Source organism: Phodopus roborovskii, unplaced genomic scaffold (genome assembly GCF_943737965.1).
Source record: "Phodopus roborovskii unplaced genomic scaffold, PHOROB, whole genome shotgun sequence".
NCBI lineage: Eukaryota > Metazoa > Chordata > Mammalia > Rodentia > Cricetidae > Phodopus > Phodopus roborovskii.
In genome coordinates this window covers 3,332,104-3,356,593 of record NW_026126461.1, presented here as the reverse complement: position 1 = coordinate 3,356,593, position 24,490 = coordinate 3,332,104, and the positions used below count along the sequence as shown (strand labels likewise).

The window sequence follows — 24,490 nt, the reverse complement described above, 5'->3', positions numbered from 1 at the left end:
TGCAGCTGCCAAAGAGTTAAGCCCATAGTGGACAGAAACTTCCTAACATTTCTTTCCTTTAATGAGAAATCAAGTTTATCAACTGCCATTGTAATTACACACAGCACCTCGGGTAATTAAAAGGGATCTAAATCTAATTTTATTTACATTTAGAATACCTGAGGTCATCTCCGATCAAGACTTCACATTCGTGACTAATAATACTTGAGTGTTAATTAGAGTTCAGCACAGAATGCTGATTGACTTTGAATCTATAATCCACGGTGATTTAGCAACACCCAAAGTCCAAGAAACTCTTCCTGGGACACAGCATTCACACAATTAAGAGGTGTCGTCTAGAGTCACTGGGACTTCTAACTCAGGAAAGTCTCAGAAGAAGTGGAGACTCTAATTATATCGTGCGTTTCTACTTGTGAGAAAACATCTCATATTAAGTACAAAGTAATCCGTCTTTGTATGGGATGGCCATGGTGGTATTTGAAACACACGATTGTGTTGACTGTCCCCATGTTCATAATACAAGGTCTTAGAGGGCAATGAGCACACATTTCTGTCCCCTGTAGACTAGACGATGGCAATGTGTTGCTATGTCTACTTCATTGCATACCCTTACATTCCTTCTTCATCCCTCCATCCTTCTAGCCTCTCCCTCACTCCACTGTGTGACACACATCAAGCCTCATTCCGGCTTCAGCTCGTTCCCAAACATTTCACTGCAGCTACAAATAAAAGGTTATGAAGGCTCTCAGACCAAAAGGTCAACCCATCTCTTCTCAACTCACTGTCTTTCTACTCAAAATCTTATGTTCATCTATCCTAAGGAAATAACTTTTATCATCATCATCAACAACAACAACAAAATGAACTACTGGTCTTTGTGACGCCAGGGCTAGAACTCACAGGGAAATAGAGACTCTTAAGGGTCTGTGGTGGTAGAGGCCAGCTTCAAAGACTTACAGGCCAGATCACCACACTGCAACATCAACACAAACACACGTCATAAAAAAGACCACCATCTCCTTCCTAATTTAAAATACTGAAAGCGAAAAATAAACAAATAGGTGATTTGCTGACTACAAGTGCAGAGAGTTGCTCCAGGTGATGCTTACACTAATTCCTGACACAAGCACACACACACAGACTTCAACACATCTCTAGGCTGGTCTAGTGCTGAACACCGAAGATCTGCATTGTCAGGGTGCTGTTCTCTGCCATTTGGGGTGTCATTTACAAAGCACAGAGTACTTTTACAAAGTGACTCAAAGAAAGCAGGTTTCTCTTTGGGGGTTGGAATCCTTCCATTCATTCAGCTGAAAGTCACATTTTACAGAAATGTTTTAAATCATTTTGAATTACATGTGTATGTGCTTGTGTGTGTTTATGGGAATGTGCGCGTGAACATGCTCTCGGAGTCCAGAGATGGGGCGATCCCTTGGAGTCAGGCAGTCGCTAGTCACCTGACATGGGTGCTGGGAACAGTACCTGCTTGTAATCTTTGAGCCATTACTGCAGCCACTTGGCCTGTCGCCATTACTGCAGCCCCGTGGCATTTCAGACTAACAAATTCTTCACACACCAGCTTCTCTTGTGAGGCTTTCTGAGACATCACTGTGAACAGAAGTGTTTCACAAGAGCTCATGGGGGTAACTCAAAGAATCATCCATGGGTGAGACACACCAAGTGAAAGGCAAATTACAGTTGGGAAATATACTTGGGCAACTGCATACACTGTCAAACCAAGCTCAGGGTACTGGGAAGTCAGGGTTCCTTTCCCCCCCCCCTTGCCTTCCTCAAAAGAGAAAAGATGATAAAGGTACCAGGTACCATGTGCCTTTGTTTCTAAAACAGACTTCTCCGTTCACGAAAAGGTATTATAATGGGGGGTATAGATATGTAGAGTAGCCCCCTCCCCCTTCAAATACACTGAAATATGCAAACAGCTATGCTCTGAACCATGGTCCATTGAAGCAGGGAGCCACTCTGTCCTTGCAACGTTCTGAAAGGCCAAATTCACAACAGCAAAGGGGCATACAATCCAAAGATTAGCCCAGCAGCTCTGGGCCTTAGTCAAAGGGGACCATGGCCACAAATGGTAGGCATTTCTTTAAGCTACCTTGAGCCGTAAGAATAAGTCAGTACTCCTTACCGACTGAAGACATCCCGCTCCAGGAGATGGCTTATTCTCCCAGAGCAAACTGCTAGGGGGTTGAAACTACTTGGGTATTTTTAACTTGCTTGTACCGACTGTGCAAGGGCGAGGGCCTTACCCTCTCCAGGCCACAAAAGCAATGGGCAGCATCTGGATTGTCAAAGCTTCTAGATGCATTAAGACAAAGCTGAGGAGGAGCAGGCGTCCAATGAAACTAGGGCTTCGTTTGGGAAGCAAGGCTCAGCATCCAATAGAAGCGCAAGTCTTCCTGTGCCTTTTTGGCCTTCATAAGCATCTAACTGTCATAACATCCATAATTCAGCATAGAAAAGGCACCATAGAGCATTCATTATCAATCTTACAAAACATATAAGGCTCCTCTGCACCTCAATCATTTGCTAACAGTTACAATAAGATTGTATTAAAAATTTAAACTGCCCTACTTAAGCAATTTACCTTCAAACGTCCATTTCCAGGGAATGAGTCCGAGAGACATGAATGTCGAACTCTTGCTCAGATTTATTGCGCCGGAGAATATTTCTCCTGATAACGCTCTGACGAGTGAAGTCTAATGACTTTAGTTTTATTACTTTTTAAGCACTTAATGGGAAAATTTAGACATTTTCACAAGACTGAGCTTCAACACGAATGGTACCTTTAAAAAATGACAGGCAGAGGCAGGTCTGTGAGATTACTACAGACCTGGCCAGGCTAGTGCAATCAAGAGATTTTTAAGGCAGTGACTAATACAGCAGGCTTTCCTTTGCCATTATCAGTTTGAGCTCCCCGCTTTTGTTTTAAACTGTCTTAAATAATAGCCCAGAGAATATTTAGCAAAGACTAGCTGTGGAGAATTTTATAATTATACGTGTAAAAATTTAAAGCCATTAAAAAAGCCCACAGTATTTAATCTTTTCCCCTGCACTTACAAACCACCTTCCGTGGGTGAAGTTACAGGGCAAACGTAATTATCTCAGTGTCATTACCCAAGCCCTGGTCAGTATTGGCTGCTTCTACCACCGACAGCGGGAAAACCACCTTTGAAACACGGAGAAACAAATATGAAAAGTTTCCCCTGGCTCCAAGTCATTTCCCCTCAACTTCAGCCACAGCTGTGATCACTGGCTTCAATTAAAGCCGAGGCAGGAATCCTATCAATCATGAAGGGCGATAAATTTCTTATCTTTCTCATTAGCTACCCCGTCGCACAGCTTAAATGTAAACATACCTTGCAACAGGACTGTAAATTACTCAGCCCTTGGTGGCTCTACCCAGCGTCAGGAGAGCCAGGAGTGATTTGAGCAGAATCCGAGGCACCATCACCACACTAAAGCTGATTTACACACCTCCAAAAAATAAAAAGCCTCCAAGACTCACAGTGACAGCAGATCTCTTTCAGTTTGTTTATTTGGCTTAAAACTGGTAATGACCTGTCTTTATTAGTATGACTAAGTTTTATGTGCAAAATCCAATTTTCTGTAGAAATATTTTTGCTGCATCTGCCAATAATATCTCTTGCAGTTACCTGCAGCTATTAATTTTTTAAAAGCTAAATTCCTCAACATTTTTTTAAGCTTTAAATGGGGGAAAGAGTAGAAAACCAACAAACTGTTTGTATTTTCCCCCCTAGAGATAAAATGTAACACAAGCAGATCCAGAGATAGCAGAAATGGCTGTGGGAGGGGCAGTCATAGAGGCCATTACTCAGAGCCATCTCAACAGTTTTCACGTTTCTCCAATCCTGTAATAAGATGTGGGCTGTGGGTGTGCACCTCTCGAGTGCAAACGTCCCTCAGAACACAAGCAGTCTGCCATCTTCTGCTGAGCTGAGTGAGATGCTAAGGGGTTGAGCAGCTGCCACTACAAGGAAAGCGGCCTGTGCCTCGGGTGTGAGCTTCCAGGTTCCCCGGGTACCACATCCCTTGTGTGCCTGGATTAATTAACTGTACCTTTCGAATTAAAACGGAGGCAGCACAGGAGCTTGCCACTACTTCCAGCTCACAAGGCAGCCCAGGTTTCTGCTGATCACACCGGAACCCATGCAAGGCAGGCAAGTCTGAATGGCTGAGCAAAGGGCAGCCTTGGCTGTGACAGCACTGCCACCTAGTGGCCTGCACTTGACTTACCTGCATAACCAAGGGTCAAGGAGGGCTATTTTCAGAGCCACAGAGGACATGTTACAGTGAAGGAGCTGAGACAGAGCACAAGCCAGCTCAGGCCAAGGCAAGCTCTAAACCTAATTCTACCACCTTGCTGGAGCGGACAGTGCCTCAAACAATGGCTTAAGACAGCGGTCATTTGAAATCCACAGCCACCCCAGCCCCAGAATGGCAACAAATCTTCAAGAAGCTGTAATTTTTCCAGCTACTGACTCTTGACTAATGGAGTTTTGGGTGAATACATAACTGGCCTGACAACAACGGCCAGTAGGAAGGACAATCCTGGACACAGAGCTGCTATCAGTGTGGCAATTTATGACCAATGTGAACTCTGGCAGCTACCTGGCCTTTCAATGCCACACACGCACACAAACACACACACACAGAGCATCTGTATCAGCTAACAGACATGAGCATAGCCTGGCGGTGATGATTTGCAATGGCACAGAATAAACGCGGTCCCTGCATACATACTAGGTAGGCAACTGTCATCACCCTTTCCCTGCACCAGGCTTTGAAGGGCCGCATCAAGTACATTATGGCCTCCAAAGCAGGAGCTTGAACCTTGTCCAGATGTAAGACCTGAGGTCGGTGGAAGCTCGGGAGACATTTTTGTAAGACACTGCTACACTGCTGGGACCTGTTAGGGACAAGAGCAAGCAAGGCTTCGGATTCGGAGGATTCAGAAAAGGAGCACAGCCTCACCAAGAGGGATGGAGCAGCGGATGAGGGGCTACACCACGCAGATTCCGGGACTAAAGGACTGGCCTCCACCCAGCGGGTACCCTCTGAGCCTCCACCCAGCGGGTACCCTCTGATTACACCTCTGCTTGAGTGGGAAGAAGGCATCAAAATGAAAGGTGTGGATCCACACAGGGTAAACGAGGTAGGCACAGGGAGGAGGGGCTAAAATGGAGTCAGGGCTGCCTAGTGGTCTAACTTAGGTATCAGAACAGGGAGCTATCATCTCTAGGGGGGCTGAGGTACCCAGAGTCACTCTGAGACACCCAAACCCTGGCCTAGCACACAAGTCTGAGCTGGAAGAGCCCTGACAGCCTGGTGAACCGTGGCAGGAAGGCAGAGGATAATACTGAGAACAGGCACCCACAGCCTGTAACAGATACAAATGTTTCCCCTGCCTGCTTCAGGTCTGTATGTGCCATGGGAATCCATCAGGCCTCAGGCAGCACAGCGCTTCTGCCTCGGGCATGAGGACACACACCCTTCACAAGGACATTTCTTGTATGACCTCAAAAAAGGTGTATGTGTCCCGGTGTGTGAGGCCGAGGCCACATCGAAGAGCACTAGTGGCTAGGGCTGGGTCTAACAGGGCAGGAGGCAGGGACAGGTGCCACATTCTCCCCTGCAGTCTGCTGATGGGGTGTTCAGTGTGTTTCTCATCTGAACACAAGCAGCCCTGCGCTGCAAGGGGACAGCAAGTGTGGGCATGGAGCCAAGGAGCCAGGAGGGACTCTTGCAGCTGCACACTGCTCCTCTGTGGTGGCTCTGTGCCTGCCATTTCTAGGACCTCTGCAGCTCTGTCACACGCACTTCCCAGCCAGCCTTGGGCCATCTGCAGTGAAGCCACTCGTGGAAGACGTGCTGAGCGGATGCACTGCCAGCTGGGCTGAGATGACCACAGCCCAGTCTTTTCTCTTTAGCACTTCCGATGGAGGAGAAAGCAGAAGGGGATCTGGGCAGCGGAACAGGATTCTGGAAGGAGGCTCGGAGCTGGTGTTGGCACCTGCTGCCCACAGGGCTTGGCCAGCTGCACTAGGTCTCTGGGATAAAGGAAGCCATGGCAGCTTCATGCAAATGAGCCACCAAGTGTAAGCAGGTGGCTGTGCCCGGGCAGGGAGGAGATGTCTTGGCTCCAGAGGCTGCCTTCTCTACAGAGTGTCACAGAGAGTGAAGGAGGGCCATCCAGGGGCAGTGGCAAACCAGTGTGGGTGTTGGGAACTGACCTCTGGTCCCCTGGAAGAGCAGCAAGTGACCCCGACTGGTATGTGTCTCTCCAGCACCTTCGCTTTCATTTTACAAGTCTTAGGGATCGAATGGAAGTGCAGTAATCTTCAAATGGAGGCTACGGTCCCAGCTTGGTCGGTACAGTGCTTGCCTGGCATGCATGAAGCTCTGGCTTCGAACCCAGAACCACATAAGCCGGGTGTGGTGGCACGTGTAAACCTAACACTCCCAGGGTAGAGGCAGGAGGATGAAAGGTTCAAGGACACCCTTATATAGAGGGGAGGCCAGCCTGGAGACAGGACAACCTATGTCAAATAAACTAAAACAAAATATTATGTCTGGGGGCAGGGTTCACAGACCATTTTTACTAGCATTTTTAATGATTATTTTTCCTAACATAATTTAACTGGAAAAGTGCTAAAATGTTTCAAAGCAGATACAAAACATATATACACAAATCTACTGAACTCTATTTTACTTGAAATAAATGTGAATTTAACTCTGAAAGATGTAAGAATATGATGACATCAGCAGAGAATAAAGCCTTCTGCCTCCAGGGCCTAAAAAGTCACTCATGTGCCAACCAGGCTGCCTCTGCCAGTGTTTGCCTAGTGACTAACGGCAAAGCGTGAGGTGGCATGTGACTCCGTTGCTATTTCCATAGCAGGCTTTTAAAACCTACCCCCATTCTGCGAGTGGTATTTTACAGCAGCTGAGTTGGTTAGCTGCTGGAAGGGCTGCCTTTATAAATCACTTCATCTCCTTAAAACCTTCCCAATAGCCCTGACCTCACACCATGGCACCAACTGGAATGACAATTTGGAGGACAAAAGATGAGCCAGCGAGGCTCTGGGATCTCTGCTGCTTGAGTGTGACTTAAGGTAAAAGTTCTATTAATCTTTATTATCACAGAGTGTGCCTGAGTGTGTGTGTGAGTGTTTGTGTGTGTGTATGTGTGTGTATGTGTGTGTGTATACCATAGCACATGTGTGGAGGCCAGAGGACAATTCTGCAGAGTTGACTGTCTCCTCCCTCCTTTAGGTGGGCTCTCCAAGGATCATTAGGTCAAGTTTGTGCGGCAAGCCCCTTTCATCAGCAGGCAGGCCATCTCTCCAGCCCCCAAAGCCCAGCTTTTTAAAAACATGTCAGTATTCTCCACCACGACAGCAAAAGAGGATCCAGAATGAAAACATTCCATGTAAATGCTTCTGGCGCCCCCTAGTGGCAGCTCGCTAGATTACAAAGGCACTGGACCCTGGCGATGCACCTTGGAGATTCCTCGAAAGAAAAAAAATTGCCTGTGTGGGTGGGGGAAACAGTCTGCATGGTGGCTATAGCCAGTTCAATCCAAGAACTCGGGGTGTTAAAATATTCCGGTTTGTGAAACACAAAGAGCTGCAAAAGGCACAAATAAGTAATCAAGGGCTTTCTGAGGGACATTTAAAACCAAGGTAACACTAAAGTCACTGGGCATGCACGCCCACAGGATGGCGCCACCTGCTCACCTAAGGAGGTGCAGTGAAGCCAAACAAGGTTTTGGATCTCTGCCTCTAAAAGTCACCCATCTGTAAGTCAGGCTGCCACAGTAAGCACTACTGTGGTTTCGCTATTACGAAATCTTGGTGCAACGAAGGGGGCAGTCCCTAGGACGGTGGCTGTGGCATGGTCTCACTAGTTTCTCACCACTGACATGAAATTAAAAAGGGGCTGCCTGAGATTTGAGCCCAGAAACTCACAATCTTCACCGAGGACACAGGTAGCACAGAGGAGGGGGGCGATGTGACACCGGGTACAGAGCGGCAGGCACCCTTCAGTGAAGGCAGAGCAGAGCTTCACCACCCTCTCCGCTACGCCCTTGCTCTGGGCTAAAAACGCCTCAGGAAGCCTGGGCATCTCCCACTGAGTAAAACCCAGGTTTGAACGTGAGGCCCCCCGGGGACGTGTTCTTGGTGAAAGGGGCTGGTGCACAAGGGAAGCTGTGATTGAGACAGGGGTGGCACCTGGAAGGCCAGGTGCAAAGTGAGGCCTCAACCATGTGCACTTCCTGCTGTCCCCTTCCAGGAAGGGAGTCCCCGTGCCCACAGCTGGCCGCAGAATGAGTCTAAAATTTCTTCTGGGGTGTCAAGATGGCTCAGCACAGGAAAGCAGCCGCTGTGTGACAACCTGAATGTGAACCCATGGAAAGCTATTCTCTGACCTCCATGTATTATCTCAGCGTTTGTCTCCTGACCTGCCCCTCAAATTAACAACAATAAACAATTTTTAAGTCTTTAGTCTTCACTGCAATGACAAGCTGGAGATAGATGTCCCAAACACGGAAGAGCAAGGTACAACTAGATGCTTCTGGTGGGGTGGGGAGATCCTTTAGTGTCTGGGGACACGGCTGTGGGCAGCAACAGGAGGGAGCTGAGGTCACAGTCATGGTCTTTGTCACAGCCTCGGTGGCGGAGGCGGAGGCAGCTGTGCTAAGGGGATCTGGCCGAGGCAGCCCCTGCACTTCTCCGGCTAGCGGTGCGTATGGAAAGGACGTGGCTCCAGGCCTGCGGGACTCAACACCAAGTATGTATAACACAGGGAGCCCTGCCCACTGGGGCTGTTTCTCTTACCTCCTCCAGTGGAGGGAGCACACCACTTTGGGGGCTCAGCTGGACTCCAAAGCTCCCGGCTACAGGCAGGTCTGGGGACCAGCCCTGGGCAACTGAGAAGAGCACACATCCGTAGAACAGAGGGTCGCTGTGGGCCACACACACCTTTCCCACCTGAGACACTGATTGCTGCCGCTCATAAACACAGCTGGTGGTGGAAAATTAACTGATTTTCCTATTAAGGGAAGAACTATGTAAATCAGTACTTGATTTATCTTTCGTCTATAAGTCAATGAAGTTTTTGGTTTGTTTTTTGTTTTTAATGAAGACAAACAATTTGGACAGATGCACAGAAAGACAGTTGCAGGAGGAAACCCAGATGTGCACAAGCTCCAAGAAGGTTGTTGGGATACATACAAAGGGTTAGTGGCTCAAGCCTACGATCTCAAAGCTCAGAGCCCTGAAACAGGATGAATAAAAAACCAGTCTGGACTACAGATGAGAACATGGCCAGCATGGCCAGCATGGAGTGAGACTCTATCTCAAGAAAACAAAACAGGGCTTAAAATTTGCAAGTCTACATTCAACAAGTCCTCAGTTCACACTTCTGGGGGGGGGGGAGCTATGGCGGGAGGTGAGCTTTCTGGAAAAGAGTGCCATGCACCGAAGCCCTGATTCTGCAAAGAAATTAACAGAGCAGGAAAACAACAGCATGTAAGAGGAGACCAGTAGCTGTCCAACCCACTCATGGAACCAAGGCAAAGACCAGCAGTCACAGCATGGGAAAGCACTGTTTCTGTCTGTCTGTCTGTCTAAGGCACCACTGCCCTAGAAGGAACTGCCACTGAGTGTTCACTAGAAGGAACTGCCACTGAGTGTTCATGCCCAGGATACAGGTTTTCATTTCCATGGCTCACATCTCACACCCCTTGTGGTTTCTATCTTTGGGGACAATGAACCATATCTCCTTACTCTCCTGCCAAGAGCTTTACAGGATACTTTTCTTTTGGACAATGGCTGTGTAATCCACTCTTTGTGATTTACTTTGCTTGACTCAGGGAATAATGAAATAGCTGTTTGCATACTGTAGGAATGGTTCTACCCTAAACAGTCAAACTAATCACAGAATCCAGAGCTCATCTTTCGGGGACTCCAGCCACCTAGGCCAAGCTCCCCAACTCTCAGGATCAACACCTGGCCAGGATCACTTTCTGACACAGTAGTGTCAAGATAAACACTTCCCAACTTACAAGGTCAGTATAAAGATCACCATTACTTCTCTGTGAACTGGGGAATCGGAGTGCTGCCAATCAAGCAGTTGTAGATTGTGACTTAATGCATGAAGATTATTCAGAACACAATGGTAGAAGAGTTACCAATCACAAGACTTCAAACGAGTGGGAAACTGCTCCTGACTGTCCTAGTTAAGTGACATTCCCTTATTCCTTTGATCATCGCCTCCATGGCTAAATAGGTCAAAAAGAACATCACTGTTCAATCATTTTAAAAACATTAGGAAGAGCAGAGCGCCATAGCATTATGAACAGATTATGAACAAAAATAAAAGCCATTTGTATGCATTTAATGATACATCAAGCTAATTCAAGCTGGCGAAAGTCATTAGGGGAAAATCCTGGGGCAAAACATGGTACTGATGCTGAGGCACAGACTCAGATTAAAATAACCATTTTCTATGTCATTGATAAAATTAATTCTACGAGCCTGGGATGAGTCTTAACATGAAAATCAAAACAGAGAGCATTCGCTAATAGTGTAGTTAATGATCTAATTCTGGCGGCATGAGAGTTGACACAGACAGTTCTGCAGATACGAGCACCCGTGTACAGAGCATTTCTCAGAAAAGGCACAGCATGAAGAATCCCAGACACAGGGTAAGAAACTGTCACGACAAAGCACAGCCTCTATTTCTATACCACCCTCCATGCAATCCGACGAAAAGATGCTATTGTCTCTGTTTGCCTGCAACAGGACCCCTCTATCTTCCTACTATGGGTCACTATAGCAAATGCTGGTGATGGCGAGCTTACGAAGAAGATAGGTTCATGTGGGCTCACAGTTTCAGAGTTATACCCATGGTTAACTGGGCTCATTGCTCTGCCTGCAGATGAGGCTGGCACGTCCTTCTGGGAGCAGGTACTGAGCCACATGACTAGTAAGGGAATCAAAGCAAAAGGTACTATTGTCTCACCTTCCCTTCAAGGTTCTAAAGTCCTCTCACCAGGCAGCACCCCAGGAAGGTTCCATTCCCCAGCAGTGAAACTGAAGGCCAAGATGTTAACACGGGGCTACCCCTGGACACTTCAGATCCAAAGACAGACAGAAAATGCTTTTCTTCAAGAGTGACCCAAGATGAGATGTGAGGCTCACACTCGCGTTATGGCCAGTGTAGGCTACATAATAAGAACCTGTCTTCAAACAAAACCAAACCAAAAGGACCAGAGCTGTGACTCTGCTCTGGGTTGATGTCCAGTGCCACATAAAGGAGGCGTGGTGGCCCGCACCTGTAATTCCAGCACTTGAGAGGCGGCAGGAAGAGGACCAGGAATTAAAGTTCAACCTCAGCTATGAAGTCAATTCACAGGTGGCCTGGACTACATGAGACCCTGTCTCCAAAAGAAGAAAAGAATGATGGGGTTTCAGACCAGACCCGAATCATTAGGGCAGCAGCTGTGGTCTAGACCACAGACACTAGCAATCATTACAGCAAGACCCACTGAATCATGTGCATTTGCATGGGCAACTTTAAACGAATCAGCTAGTAAGCTAAGGGATGCATTCTTTAAAAGGCCATCCTCTGAGTCTACTGAACAGTCCAATGGACCAAAGATAAAAATGGCAGGTCGGATAAAAATGGGCATATTTGTGACTGAAATGATTGAAACAATAACTTGCTCAAGAATGATCACCTCAAACAAATCCCAACTCACCCTGGGAAAGTTCTGTGTCACTTGAACTAATTTTATCCCAACATAAGCATGTTTACAGAGTGTATCAAGCTCTACCAGACATGTGGCTCATCCACAGGCATGTGCATGGTTAAAGCACAACATGGATATCAGGATTTGGGAATCAATTTAAAAAAAAAAAAAAAAAAAGAGAGAGAGATTTTTTTCCCCTCCTTTTCATTTCTAAAGTCTCTGATTATATGTTTTATTACACAAAAGCTTATATTTTAGTGTTGATACTAATTATTCAGTCTGTCTGTGGTTGAACCCTCTGATATGAGACTACTCTAGGCTGGGAAATTTACTGGATTTGAAGATGCACCTGCACACAAAAGCATCATGTCTGATAAAAGTGGTCACTATAAAATGTATATGTATTCAGGGGCTATAGAGGTGGCTCAGTGGATAAGAGCACTGGCCTTGGACCCACGTTCAAGTTTCATTACTTAAGGGGTCGTACACAGCCACCCGTCACCATAGTTGCATCTGTAACTACAGTGGGTCTGAAACCTTCCTTTTGCCCCTGCAGGTACCAGGCATGAAAATGGCACACAGACATACACCATCCACACACACAGCACTGAAAATTAATTACATCACATATGCACAAGCTATAGCACAGAGAGAAGAGAGGTCCACTCTGACCTACTAAGTTTTCTCCCACCTACGGCTGGGTCAGACATGAGCAGGGGACCTTTCCACCTGGGCAGGGTTCCTGAGCCTGTGTGACTGCCTGGGAGATAACCTGATTCTCATTTCTATAGGACTGTACTGTGTGAGGTGCCATGGCGACAGCCACAGACACTCACTGTTGATAGTGACCACAAGCTGGCCACCACCCACCTTAGGAAGCATCTGAGGCGGCTCACTGGCTAACTCTAGAGCTTGAAGCATGCTTTCTGTCTCTCCCACTCCAGCAGTTTAGAGCAGCGTTGAACCTCACACTCGGTAAGTTCTGAGATGCCAGATGCCCTTAACCAAGTGTCACTGCAACATCAGCCCTGTCCCCTTCCTGTCTCACATCAAAGCTAATCCTTACTGCTGTTTAGGAGACTGTAGATCCAGCTATGACAAGTCCAGGAGTCTTTAAGGGGTTTCAATGCTGAGGATCAGGGGTCATTGTGGGGACAGGAGAATTGGGGGTAACGTGGAAAAGTGCAGGAAGGTACCAGAAATGCCACCTTTGTGGGACACCAGAGGCATCACATAACACTGGGAAAAGATGCCTTTGTGTGAGGAACAGGCCTGCCCTCCTTCACCAGAACCAAAGAGTATGTTAACAGAGCCTGGCCCATTAGTTCCCCTTTCCAATTACATCCAATGCCTCAAACACTTCCAGATCACCTATGGCTGGCTAGCTTGCTTCCAAAGATCTTACTTGAATGTATCCTTTTGTCAAAACACAGTCAGTTTTTCATAAACAAAGGAAAAACCAACAGTAACAGAAGTAACTAAGCAAGAGCCCCTGTGCCTCCCAAATGAGGGTGAAGCTGACTACAAGAAGTGATTAGGCAGGCCTGAGTGACAGCTCTCAAACAGTGCTAAAAAAAAAAAAGGGGGGGGGGGCGCTAAGACATCAGCGTAACAAACAGGTTGGAGATTATGTCTGGGCCCAGATAAGGACCTGCAGTGATATTCCAACACATGCCATCAGGAAGACATAAGCAGGCTCCTTAACACGGCTGCCCTACTCTGGGACAGGGCGGCTGCAGGTTATCGCTGTGCATTCCAGGATCTCAGTCTGTGCCAGCAGTAGATGCAAGGTAAGCTGAGGCCTCCTATGTACCTGATAACCAGGAAGAGACAGGTGGCCTCTCTCAGCACACATTCCCAACCAGTATTTTCATACAGGTAAGCTGTCACCAGGCAGGGACAGAGGTAATCGAATGGCTAAGAACTGCTTTCCCAAACAGTAACTGAAGCATAAATGAAACCCTGCCAGGACGGCAGTTACAGAACTGTGGCACACCTTCCCAGAATAAGGACACTCTGATAGAAACGTGTCCAGCCACCAGGAATGATAGGTATCTGTCCACAAAGAAGGACTCCCTGGCAAGTGAGGGCCAGGACCCAACCAAGGGTGTTCAGAACCTTCTGAGGAGGAGTTTCTGTTCACCAGCATTCAGAGCCCTTCATCTGACAAGAATCTAAACAAGAAGGAACACCAATGTGAGATCTGTGCTGGTTTGAATAAGCATCGGTCCCTACAGGCTCATAGAAGTGAATGCTTGGCCATTAGGGAGTGGCTTGTCTTCCCATACTACAATTCACCTTTCTTGGGACACCAAGAGGCCACACTTAAACATCAAGATTCTCTTAAAGGTAGCTGGCCAACCACTGGGAATGTGGCAAATCACACTCAAGTCTACAGACCTGGTTTGTTGGTTTTCAATGACAAAATGGCCCAGTGTCTAGTTAAGGCTCTGGGCTCCCAAAAGGCAAATGCAACCCAAACTCTATCCTTTTAATCAAGTTTTTTTTTTTTTTTTTTTTTTTTGGTTTGGTTGGTTTTTTTCTGAGCTTCAACTGTACCTGTGTATCTATTTCTCTTATGCGCTGGAAACCAAACTGTGGGCCTCACACTCACTCCCCAAGTATTCTACCCGAGTCACATCCGATCTCCCAATCGAGTTTTCTTTCTCTTTCCTTCTGCTGTGTGCTGGGGACTGAGCATCTGTGTTGACTAAACTCTGTGAGCTTTTACCCTCCCCTGCCTGCGTGAAGACATTGCAAACAGGGCAGCAGGCCCTCACCAGGCCCTTGAACTGGGGCTTTGCGCATCCAGGCCTGTGAGGAAAAGCTATCTGCTGTTTAAAGCATTCTATGAGAATATGCCGCTGCTTCAGGGATTAACCAAAATGTTTCCCTGGTGTTTGCCAGGTCAGTGCCACGGCCTTGATGCTGCCGCTTATCAAGCTACAGAATTATTTGTGGAGAACTTGCTCCTGTCATTATGGAAAACTCATCAGCATTAAATAGTGTAAGAGGAAGAAACGAGAAGTCGTGGAAGAGAGTGACCACACAAACACAGCAGCCATTCCCTGAGGGCTGGAGGTTCCTGTCTTAGGCTTGGCAGCATGGTGTCTCTGTTGGAACTGAGCCCTCTGTAGTCCCTATGCAGACGGCTGCATCAGTAATGCCCAACTATAAAAGCAGACCATCAGCTAGGTCTGCCTGTGACCCTGTCCAGGGCTCAGCTAGGTCTGCCTGTGACCCCGTTCAGGGCTCAGCTAGGTCTGCCTGTGACCCCGTCCAGGGCTCAGCTAGGTCTGCCTGTGACCCCGTTCAGGGCTCAGCTAGGTCTGCCTGTGACCCCGTCCAGGGCTCAGCTAGGTCTGCCTGTGACCCCGTCCAGGGCTCAGCTAGGTCTGTCTGTGACCCTATCCAGGGCTTTCCAGTCCTTCAGTCACCTTGATCAGCTCACACAGGTGCCTGGGCCATGCAACAGTGAATGTGAACTTTGCCATGTGTCAGAGTCCCTGCCTTGGAAAGACCACAAGTGTTTACTTGTTTAATCTTTACAGCTCCCTGGTTTTAAGGGGAACAGCAAATCCCAGTGCAACTCACGCCATGAGGCTGGCAGCAGGGCAGCTGCAAACATGTGCTGCAGGCAGAGATGCCTAAGGAGGCCGAGGATGCAGGGGAATGGGGAAGGGACAGCAGACGCAGAGATGCCATGCTGGTTCCCAGGACATCCTCGGCTCCCTTGGATTTGGCATCAGGTAGGATGAAAAGCAGAGTGAGACAGAGGGGACAGAACAGGACCATGTGTCAGAAAGCAGCCACTGTCCATGAGGCAGAGACTGCAAAGTTCTGGAAAAGCCTGGCTGCCACAGGAGGGGGCAGAATACAGCATGGAAATATGGCCCTGTGTGTATTACAATAGAAAGACATCGTCCCCACATTCCCAGCCGGAGAATCTATGGGATGTCCAGGCCATCTAGTCAAATAGTCCCAAGACTGTTTTCTGCTTGGGTGTCATGCAGCCTAGGCTAGCCTCAAACCTGAAATGTAGTTAAATTCCTGGTTCCCCTGCCAAGTGCTGAGGGCCCAATGCTGTGCCACCACATCTAGTTATGTAATGTTGGGGGTTGATCTTAGGACCTTCTTGCATCTTTCGTAGGTTTTCTGCTGAGTGAACTGTACTCTCGGCCCTCAGCCCCAGACTGTAACCCTGAGGACAAGTTTTCTCCTGGGCATGTGAGTATCACAGGGCTTTTGATATTTACCCTTGTGTAAGGATCCCCAGTCTGCTCCCTGCCAATCTCCAACACAGAAGCAAAGGGACAGAAGGGGCTTGCCACATGTAGATTTAGACAAAGAGACTTCAACTGATTTCCCCCAACTGCCACCAGAGATAGGAACTTTCCTGGAGTACCCTCCTAAGACGTCAACTCTGAGCTCACTCTCTAGAACGTCTAGTCCCTGAAGCTAGAGGCCACCCCTTCCTTCTGTTCTCTTTTACATACAGGTTCTTTTTCATAACCTAGAGCTGGCATTACCATCACTGACATGAATATGGCCCCGCTTGGAAGGACGGGAAGCTCCTGCCGGAGAATTCCCCACTGAATTCCACTTTCTTAGAGGCGGGCAGTCAATAATAACCCGGTAAGATAAAACAGCTCCTCAGGCTGGCTGGGCTCTTCGCCCCCCAGTTCTAACTTTATTTTCCACGGTTCAAAGTGTACTCTTCCAGTTTAATTTCCACAGGGCCGAGTGTCAAACATTTAACCCTTTCATCTTAAAGATGGAGCCTGATTAAGAACAAGCAGTTACAAACACGAATCCACATATATTGGAGCTGACAGGAGCTCTTAGGAGCGGTTTATCTATGCAGAGCAGACTGCATGCACAGTGTGACACACATAAGCCATCGAGGACTGCTCCGCAGTGTCCCCTCCTCTTCTGAACACAGCTCTGAAAGTGGAACCATGAGCTGCCGCATGCCCCTACACTGATGCCTCCATACTGCACAGTGGGTGGGCTTCTGTCCCCACACCCAGAATGGGGTATCTGCCTGTCACTCTGTGTGCCAAAGAGCCCTCCCTGGCAGTCAGTCACAAGCTGGGCATTTACCGTCCTGGAAGACGCGCTCCACGTTGAGCCCATAGGTGGCGCATGTCTCATAGTACGTGCACCGCTTCAGGTCATTGGAGAGCTTCCGTGCCCTGGCATCGTCAATGACCCTGGGGTTGGTGGAACTTATGGCATCTGCAACAGACAAGGGCAGTGTGCTTGTTAGTGATTGCATCCCATAATTCAAGGCCCATGTGACTCAAACCTGTGCCACAATAGGTTGCTTTCTGCAGTTCTGGGGCTCCCTGCAGCTCAAAACCCAATGCAGCCACTACAGATATCGTTTCTCCCAGAAGCTGGGATTCTGAAAATAGTTCACCCCAAAATAATGACCTCAAGCTACAGAATGGTGGGGGCAAGGAGGCCCACACTTGTCCTGACATTTGGTAGGACCGAATTCAAGGCCAGCCTCGAGAGACCTATAAACCTATCCTTTGGGCTCACCTCTTGGTGTGTCTCAAAAAAGAAAGAAAAAAAACAACAACAACAAAAAAACAAAACAACAACAAAAAAAAAAAACACAAAACAAAAGTGTGATTTGGAACATGCAGTGTCCATGAGACAATACTGTCTCCAACAGAGGTTCCTCAGATACAGCCCACCAGAGAACACTTCATCTGTCGTGCCGGACAAGCTAAGTGCATCAACATATAACTTAAAAGGAGGGAAAGCCATCCCTTATAAAGGTCTAAACATTCCTTTACATAAAATAGGAAGGAAAACAATTAGAAACCACAATTTCCAAAAGCCTGTGTCTAATTTGGGAAGCACAGGCCACCGAGCCCCCACCGAGCACCCGTTCTACCCAGCCTGGGTTCCAACAATCTGCAGCTGCTCCACCCACGATGGATGCAGTCCTGTGCGTGTGTGTCTCACAGAGGCCTGTGGGCCTGCAGCTCAGCTCCTGTTCTACCTCACACCATCCTGCACCCTCCTTTACTTGACAGTTTTCCTAACCCTGCTTCTCCTATTTGCAAGTCTTTGGGGGTAGAGCTGGCCTAATGAGCACTGAGGGGCCACTCAGTCACCCATGTGTCCCCACTAGAAATACACAGCGCATCCATCCCTGAAGATACACTGAACTCAGCAGCTCTCCCAGCATGGCCTCCTGGCAAGCTAGGTATCCCTAAGGGCAAGCTGCTCCTTAGTTCTTTCTCACACCTTACGACTTCTGGCCTCTGAAACCCCATACCCTAGCCAGCAGAAAAAAAAACCTCAGGTACCTTCTCATATCACCTGACCAGCCTTATGTCCCCATAGGGACATATGTCCCCAGTGGTGGCACAGATGTCTCGGGAGCCCAGTGTGCACATGGCTACTGACACATGGGGAAGCCACACACAGTCCAGCTTCCTGCCATAGGTTCCCTGGCTCCCTTAGCCCATCACTAGCAAGGTCTAACTAAGCAGGGCCTGAGGATAACTCATCGACATACCAGAGATAAAAACAAACCTCAAGCAAGGTCAGGTCCTGTGTCTGCTCACCAACCCTGGACACATGACCACACGCCTTCCACCCTTCCTCAATTCACCCTCCCAGAGCACTGAGAGGCAAACAGGGACACCTGGGCCCAAGTGGCTCTGGTCTAGGTGGGTCCAAGGGGCTCTGGTGTGCCTGAGAAAATGCAGCAATCAAATCTGTCTCCCCAGTCCAGCTGTGGGCCGTGAGTCACTGAGAGTCCACAGTGGGAAGGAAAGCAGCGTCTCACATGCAGGTCCACAAGGCTCACATCAGACTAGGTGCCTGGCCAGTCACAGGAGAAAGTGCTCATTCAGAATTCCTCTCTCCTGATCCAAGGCAGCTGTGGGGATAGCCTGCCGGGGGAGATGCGCTGGCTTTAAAAAGCATCTGAAGACCTTCCAGAGCAGGAACCTGAGCCATGCCGCCCACGGCTGCACACTGCCATCCTCTGGGAGCAGGTTTTAGGACCTCCTTAGGTACACAAATGCACAGACAACCCAGACCCTTCCATGAGATGGCATGATACTTGAATAGGACCTGTATTATCTGCCTGCACACTTCAAGTCATCTCTGGGTTACCTGCGATGTCTGAATGGTCACTTGCACTGGTCTAACAACGCTTACGAGTTCAGTATTGGTGAGTTCTTAAAACAACACTTTATTCCCCACCCCAGCTCACTCTTCACTGTGTATGCCTAGCTGGCCTGGAAGTTGCTACAAAGACCTTGAATTTACAGGAGCCACCTGAGCGCTGCTATTAAAGGCATAGGCCTCCACACCAGGTTTTGCATTTTTGAGAAAATCTCATTCTGCAGTCTAGCCTTTACTGGCTATCCATCTTCCTCAACCTCCCTAGTGCCAGGGTTACAGGTGGGCACCACCACACACATCTTTAGTATTACTAATCCTCCCAGGTTGGGCCCCTTGAAGACAGGAGGGCTGGCTTCACTACAGTAAGAACCAAGGCTCTGTCTCCAGGTGACCAGCAGAGGGAGCTATAAGAATAAAGATGACTATGTTTTGAAGTTGGGTTGCAGTTTTGAGCTGCAGTTTCAGAAGCAGGAGAGACAGATCACTGCATGCACCAAAACAGAGAGGAATAGTGTTCTCCATGAAAATGTAACTGTTATTTTACAAGCAGCAAACTGAGGGCATACAGCCTGTCCATCAATACACTGCTTCTCAAACTCTGCCCACAGAGTCTTAATTTCACTTCAACAGCTAAATACCAGATTTGCCATTTCCAACAAAAATAACAAAAGCAGTCCAAATTAAGAAAAACCAAAAAGGGATACTACAATTTTGCCTAACGTCTTGGTGGCGGACTCGTGAGAGCAAGTCTTTGACCAGGAATGAGCATGCAATCCGATTCTGTGTGACAGTCACCTTACTAAGAGGCAATGTTTTAGGTGACACTGAAGACAATAAAAACCGGAGTCCCAGGTTCCCTGTACTGTGAACGAGCTGCTGGGTGGGCAAGGCGTGACCGTGAGACCCCGGGAAACTGAAAGGGTGAGGCAAAGCTCAGCTGTATGTCAGAGCTGGTATTAAAGGCCACTGAAGGTCAAAATAAATCATGTATTTGTTTTTAATAAAAATAAATTAATAGCAACTTGACTAAAAGGTGTCTAGTGCAAAAGGCAATTAAGGCATCACGATGAAGAAAGCATGAGGGAGTGGGCCTTCCTAAAGCCCCTGAGCTGTGTATGGGGCAGGGCAGAGTTCTGTCTGAGGCTGACTGACTTCTCCACAGAACCAATCAGGAATCGCCTCAACCTCCATTTCCAGCTTCAGGTCATTTCCAAATCCCTTCAAAAACACGGGTGCAGGGCTGGCACTCACCCTGGGTCCCCACCAGCACCAGAGGGACCTCGCTGGTGTTCCTGTAGTTGGCCATCCGGCTGTAGTAATGGTAGACAGTCTGGAAACTGATCTCGTCCTCCAGGCTGAAGACAAAGATGACAGCATCCACCCACATGGCAAACTGCAGAGAGAAGAGGGGGGGAAGGGGCAGCTGAGGGGTGCAGGGGGAGAAGCAGGGCCACACCTCTGGAGTGCCAGGGTTCCCCTAGGCTGCTGCCTGACCTCTGCTGCCACTCACTGTGGCTGAGAAACTGAAGTCATGTACATGGGATTGGGACACCCCTCCCCATGTTCCCACCAGGGACCTTCACTTTCTGAGACCCCAGTCCTGTTGTCACTGTGATCTGGCCTGACTGATCCTGCAGACAGAAGGGCCCCTCCCCATCTGGGGACAGGTGTGTGTGTACGCGCGCGCGTGCGTGCGTGCGTGCGTGCGTGCGTGCGTGCGTGCGTGCGTGCGTGTGTGTGTGATGGTAGGGGCAGTTCCACAGAGCCTCCTCAGAACCTAAGAAAAGACTTAGTGGACTGGAGGGCACTGTTCCTCTGCGGGCACACAGTCAGCTTAAAACTCTCCCGGTGCGCGCATTGCCCACCACCCGAGATGGATGGTGCCTTTTCCAGTGAGTTCCTGGTACAGCAGAGGCTGAGCTGCCACCAAACTCATTGAGCTCCCTGCTGGGAAATTACTATTTATTTTTAGGAAAGTTAAAAGGGGAGCTGTAAGGGTAATCTACACCCAGTCCTCTCATGTCATCTTACAACAGCTCTCAGGGAGGGTGAAGCCGAGGGAGTGGGGCTCCCCGCAGCGCCCAGCCACCCACTCGCACAAAGCGGATAGGACAGCTTCCAGGTACTGTCTGAGGCTGGTACTCACACCCTTCTCTTTACACGTATAAAGGAACAAGAGAGCCCCTTCTTGAAAAGAAACTTATCCTGGGTTAGTGCTTATGGCCAAGGCAGGGCTCTCAATACATCATTGTGTAATAAAGTAACAAAAGTTAACACCCACCTACAACAAACCGTATTCATTTAAATGTGGACTATTTGCACAAGAGACTTAACACCCTCATACTGAATGATGCATACAAAGTTCAAATGACTCTGGAACAAAGCTTTCTTGAGGCAGACCTGCAGAAACTGACCCAGCCCCACGTACAGGGCGGGCAGGGTGGTGGACGCACAGGGGTCCGTCTGACAGTGTATCTTTCTCTTCTCCCTGCCAGGTTATGTCAACTGTCGACTTGACAAACCCATGATCTCCTAGGAGACCAGCCTCTGAGCCTGCCTATGGGGACTGTGTTGATCATGATGATTGAGATGGAAGCCACACCCACTGCGGGCAGGGCAGAATCACTCTCTAGGTGTAAGTCCCCGGGCTGTTCAGAAAGGCTTGTATCAGCCCCCTGCTTCCTGCCCTTGACTGTGGATGTCATGTGACTCGCCCTGGGATCCTGGCCTAGATAAACCCTCTCTCTCTAAGTTATGTTGTCAGTGAATTTTATCACAGGAAACGCAGCTTAGAAACAGTCTCTTTCCGGAGGTGGAAAATGGAAGGTCCTTGTCCTGAATACCAGCACAGGAGGAGGGCTAAGTGGCCTCAGGGGGAGATGGCAGCCCCTCATTTGAAATCTATATGTAGAGGATAACAAGTCCTCTCTCCTGTCCCCCCTTCTCTCTCTCTCTCTCTCTCTCTCTCTCTCTCTCTCTCTCTCTCTCTCTCCATCATTTCAGAAAATTGCAATTTGGGGGGGGGGAACAGCAAAGGGTAATAGAATAGTAGCTTCTGCACCCTGTCAATTTCTTTTATGAGGCCACTGCCTGCAGGTAGAGTCTATCTAATGATTTCTAACAATGCAAAGAAAGAAACTGCACCCACAGGTGAACAAGGCTCTGCCATGATGTTCCATGGAGAAGTCTTTAGCCAGGGGAATTGTGGGCTAAATACCGCTTGCTTAAGAAGAGCCTGTACTAGGAGCAAGAGGTGTGTCCCCTCTCAGAGAGCCCACACTGAGAGCCCTTCTTATAGCAGAATGCACTCCTCGTATGCCAAGCCAAGCGAAGAGCAGAGATTTTGCCTTTGGGCGGCACTGGTCAGACGTCAAAGGCCGCTGTGATCCAGCAGCAGGTGCTAAGGTGCTAAGTGTGTGTGTGGGGGGGGGGGTATGCCATCTAACTGCCATGCAACCAACATTTTTCACTCTCAATGTGTCTTCACTATTCTGTTCTTCTTACAATCAAGTATACTGTGATGGTTCAAGTCAATTTGACAGGGTCTTGATCCACATGGGAGATGGTCTCTGCCCATCTGTTGGTGATTACCTTGAATGAGCTGAGGTGTGAAGACCTGCCCACTATGGGCGGCACCATTTCCTAGCTGAGACCCTGGATGGTACAAGTGGAGAAAGGGGACTGAGCAGCAGCCCCCCAGCATCACCCTCTGCTTCCCGAAGGTAGATGTAGCGTGACCAGCTGCTTCAGCCTCCTGCCATTCTGACTTCCAGCCACGATGGACTGACTATGCTCTTGAACTGTGAGCTAAAACAAACCCTTTCTCTCTTAAGTTGTTTTTCACAGGGCATTTTATCACAGCATCAGCAAGAGAAGCTACTGCATCAATGATATTAAGGGGAAATAATCCCATCTCAGTATCTCTGACTGTACCTTCCAAGTGCTTTTCATAGTGTCCCCGAGAGCATTCTCCTAGACGCTGGTGTTAGTGACGGGAATGCAGCAACTCAGCATTTCCAATGGGTACCTGGTTCTTCAGCAACATCTACCTTAGTCACCACTGCTGCGTAATTCAACTTTTACAGGGAAAGATGTTCAAGACAGAAATGTCCTGTGGGGTCTGCCCTAGCAGGGCTGTGCTTAGGTCTTGGCTCTTTTCACAAACTGGAAGATCATGGCGCCAGTAAAACAGTAAGCTGGACAAAAGTGGTGATGTCATCTTTCTAGAGATGTTCTAAGGAAATCACAGAACACTGCAAACTAGTGTCCAGTGGGGACTGGTGTGGGCCAGGAAGGCTACTGAGAGTGTAGTGATGCCCACTCTTGTCACTGCCAGAAACAGCAAGTGCTTAGCTTCCCAACTCCACCCAGTGGACTTTGAAAACAATGTTACTCTGGGATCAAACCAAGCAGGGTGGAGGGAGGCAAGGAACAATTTTGTAAAAGCACAGAAATTTCCAAAGCCACCCTGACCTATGTGACCTATGTCACAGCAGATGGTTTTCCTTCCTTCTTTAAAAAGATATGAACTTAAAAAATCAGTCACAAAGACCCAAACATCATGGGTTTCTAAATCCCAATACTTGACATTTCTTGTTCATCAAAGAGCAAAAGACAGTGGCTTGGATGTGCATGCAATACTCACCTGTGCCTCCGGGGGGCCCCCTTCATCCCTAATCAGCAGCAGGTAACTCTGCCCATCAACCACAATCTCCTTCTTGAACCTGCCACCTGCCACACACAAAACACACCATTACAGAAGGAAACAGAGGCTGGGGGGCAGACAGACACGGGCTTCACTTGCGGAAAAATACACGCTAGGCCAGTTGGCCACTGGGGGGCTAGCTGGCTGGGAGACAGAGTAGATTTTAGATGTCTCCCACAAGCGCTGCATTTTAGAGCTGAACTCTGATTGAACATTTATTTAAGAACCCGTGCTCCCTTCTGGTTAGAAGGCACGGCCTCCTGTTGCAATGCCAGAAACCCTGGCAGAGGAGCATAGACTTTTCATGTAGAACTTAATACATGAATGGACAGATTCTCTCACCCTCTGGCAAACGGGCAAGAGCGGGCTCACAAAACCCAGAAATGCTTTTTCATGCTTAGCAGCACCTGAGAACCTGCATTCTCCTCAAGGGAAACCCAGTGCTTGGGAGGAAAACATACAACAGCATGAGGATGGTGTCTCCGGAGTCACAGGTCACAGTTAGGGAAGGATGCCCGACTACTACACACGTTAGACAAAGCTACCGATGGAACTGCACAGTCCAGACAGAGAGGTGCAGCCAACTGACAAGCAGGGTTAGAGACCACACGGGGTTAGCGAGAAGCCGCCTGGGGCCCTGCTGGGATGTAGGGACAACAAGAAAGGAAGATCGGCAGAGGGAGGCCCAAAGGTGGCCGGCCCCCGAACATACCCAGGGCTGGACTCTGAGGTCTGCACAGTGGAGACAGGCCATCTCCAAAGACAATCTGCTCTAAGACACTCAGGGCTCAAGCCCCTCTAGGCACTCTGATAAGGGCTTCTGTCTTAACTGT

The 24,490-nt window shown here is 48.5% G+C and overlaps 1 protein-coding gene across 7 annotated transcripts in view; it reads right to left on the bottom strand.

The window, feature by feature from the left end:
• Agap1 (ArfGAP with GTPase domain, ankyrin repeat and PH domain 1) overlaps nucleotides 1–24,490 on the bottom strand; it is a 436,703-nt gene that overhangs the window by 247,163 nt on the left and 165,050 nt on the right. For all 7 annotated transcript variants that reach the window (XM_051190767.1, XM_051190761.1, XM_051190762.1 and 4 more), the window contains exons 4-6: nucleotides 23,598–23,683; nucleotides 20,204–20,345; nucleotides 16,901–17,035 (exon numbers count right to left, since the gene is read on the bottom strand). In XM_051190767.1, the coding sequence (XP_051046724.1) occupies nucleotides 16,901–17,035; nucleotides 20,204–20,345; nucleotides 23,598–23,683 (363 nt within the window). The remainder of the gene's footprint in view (nucleotides 1–16,900; nucleotides 17,036–20,203; nucleotides 20,346–23,597; nucleotides 23,684–24,490) is intronic.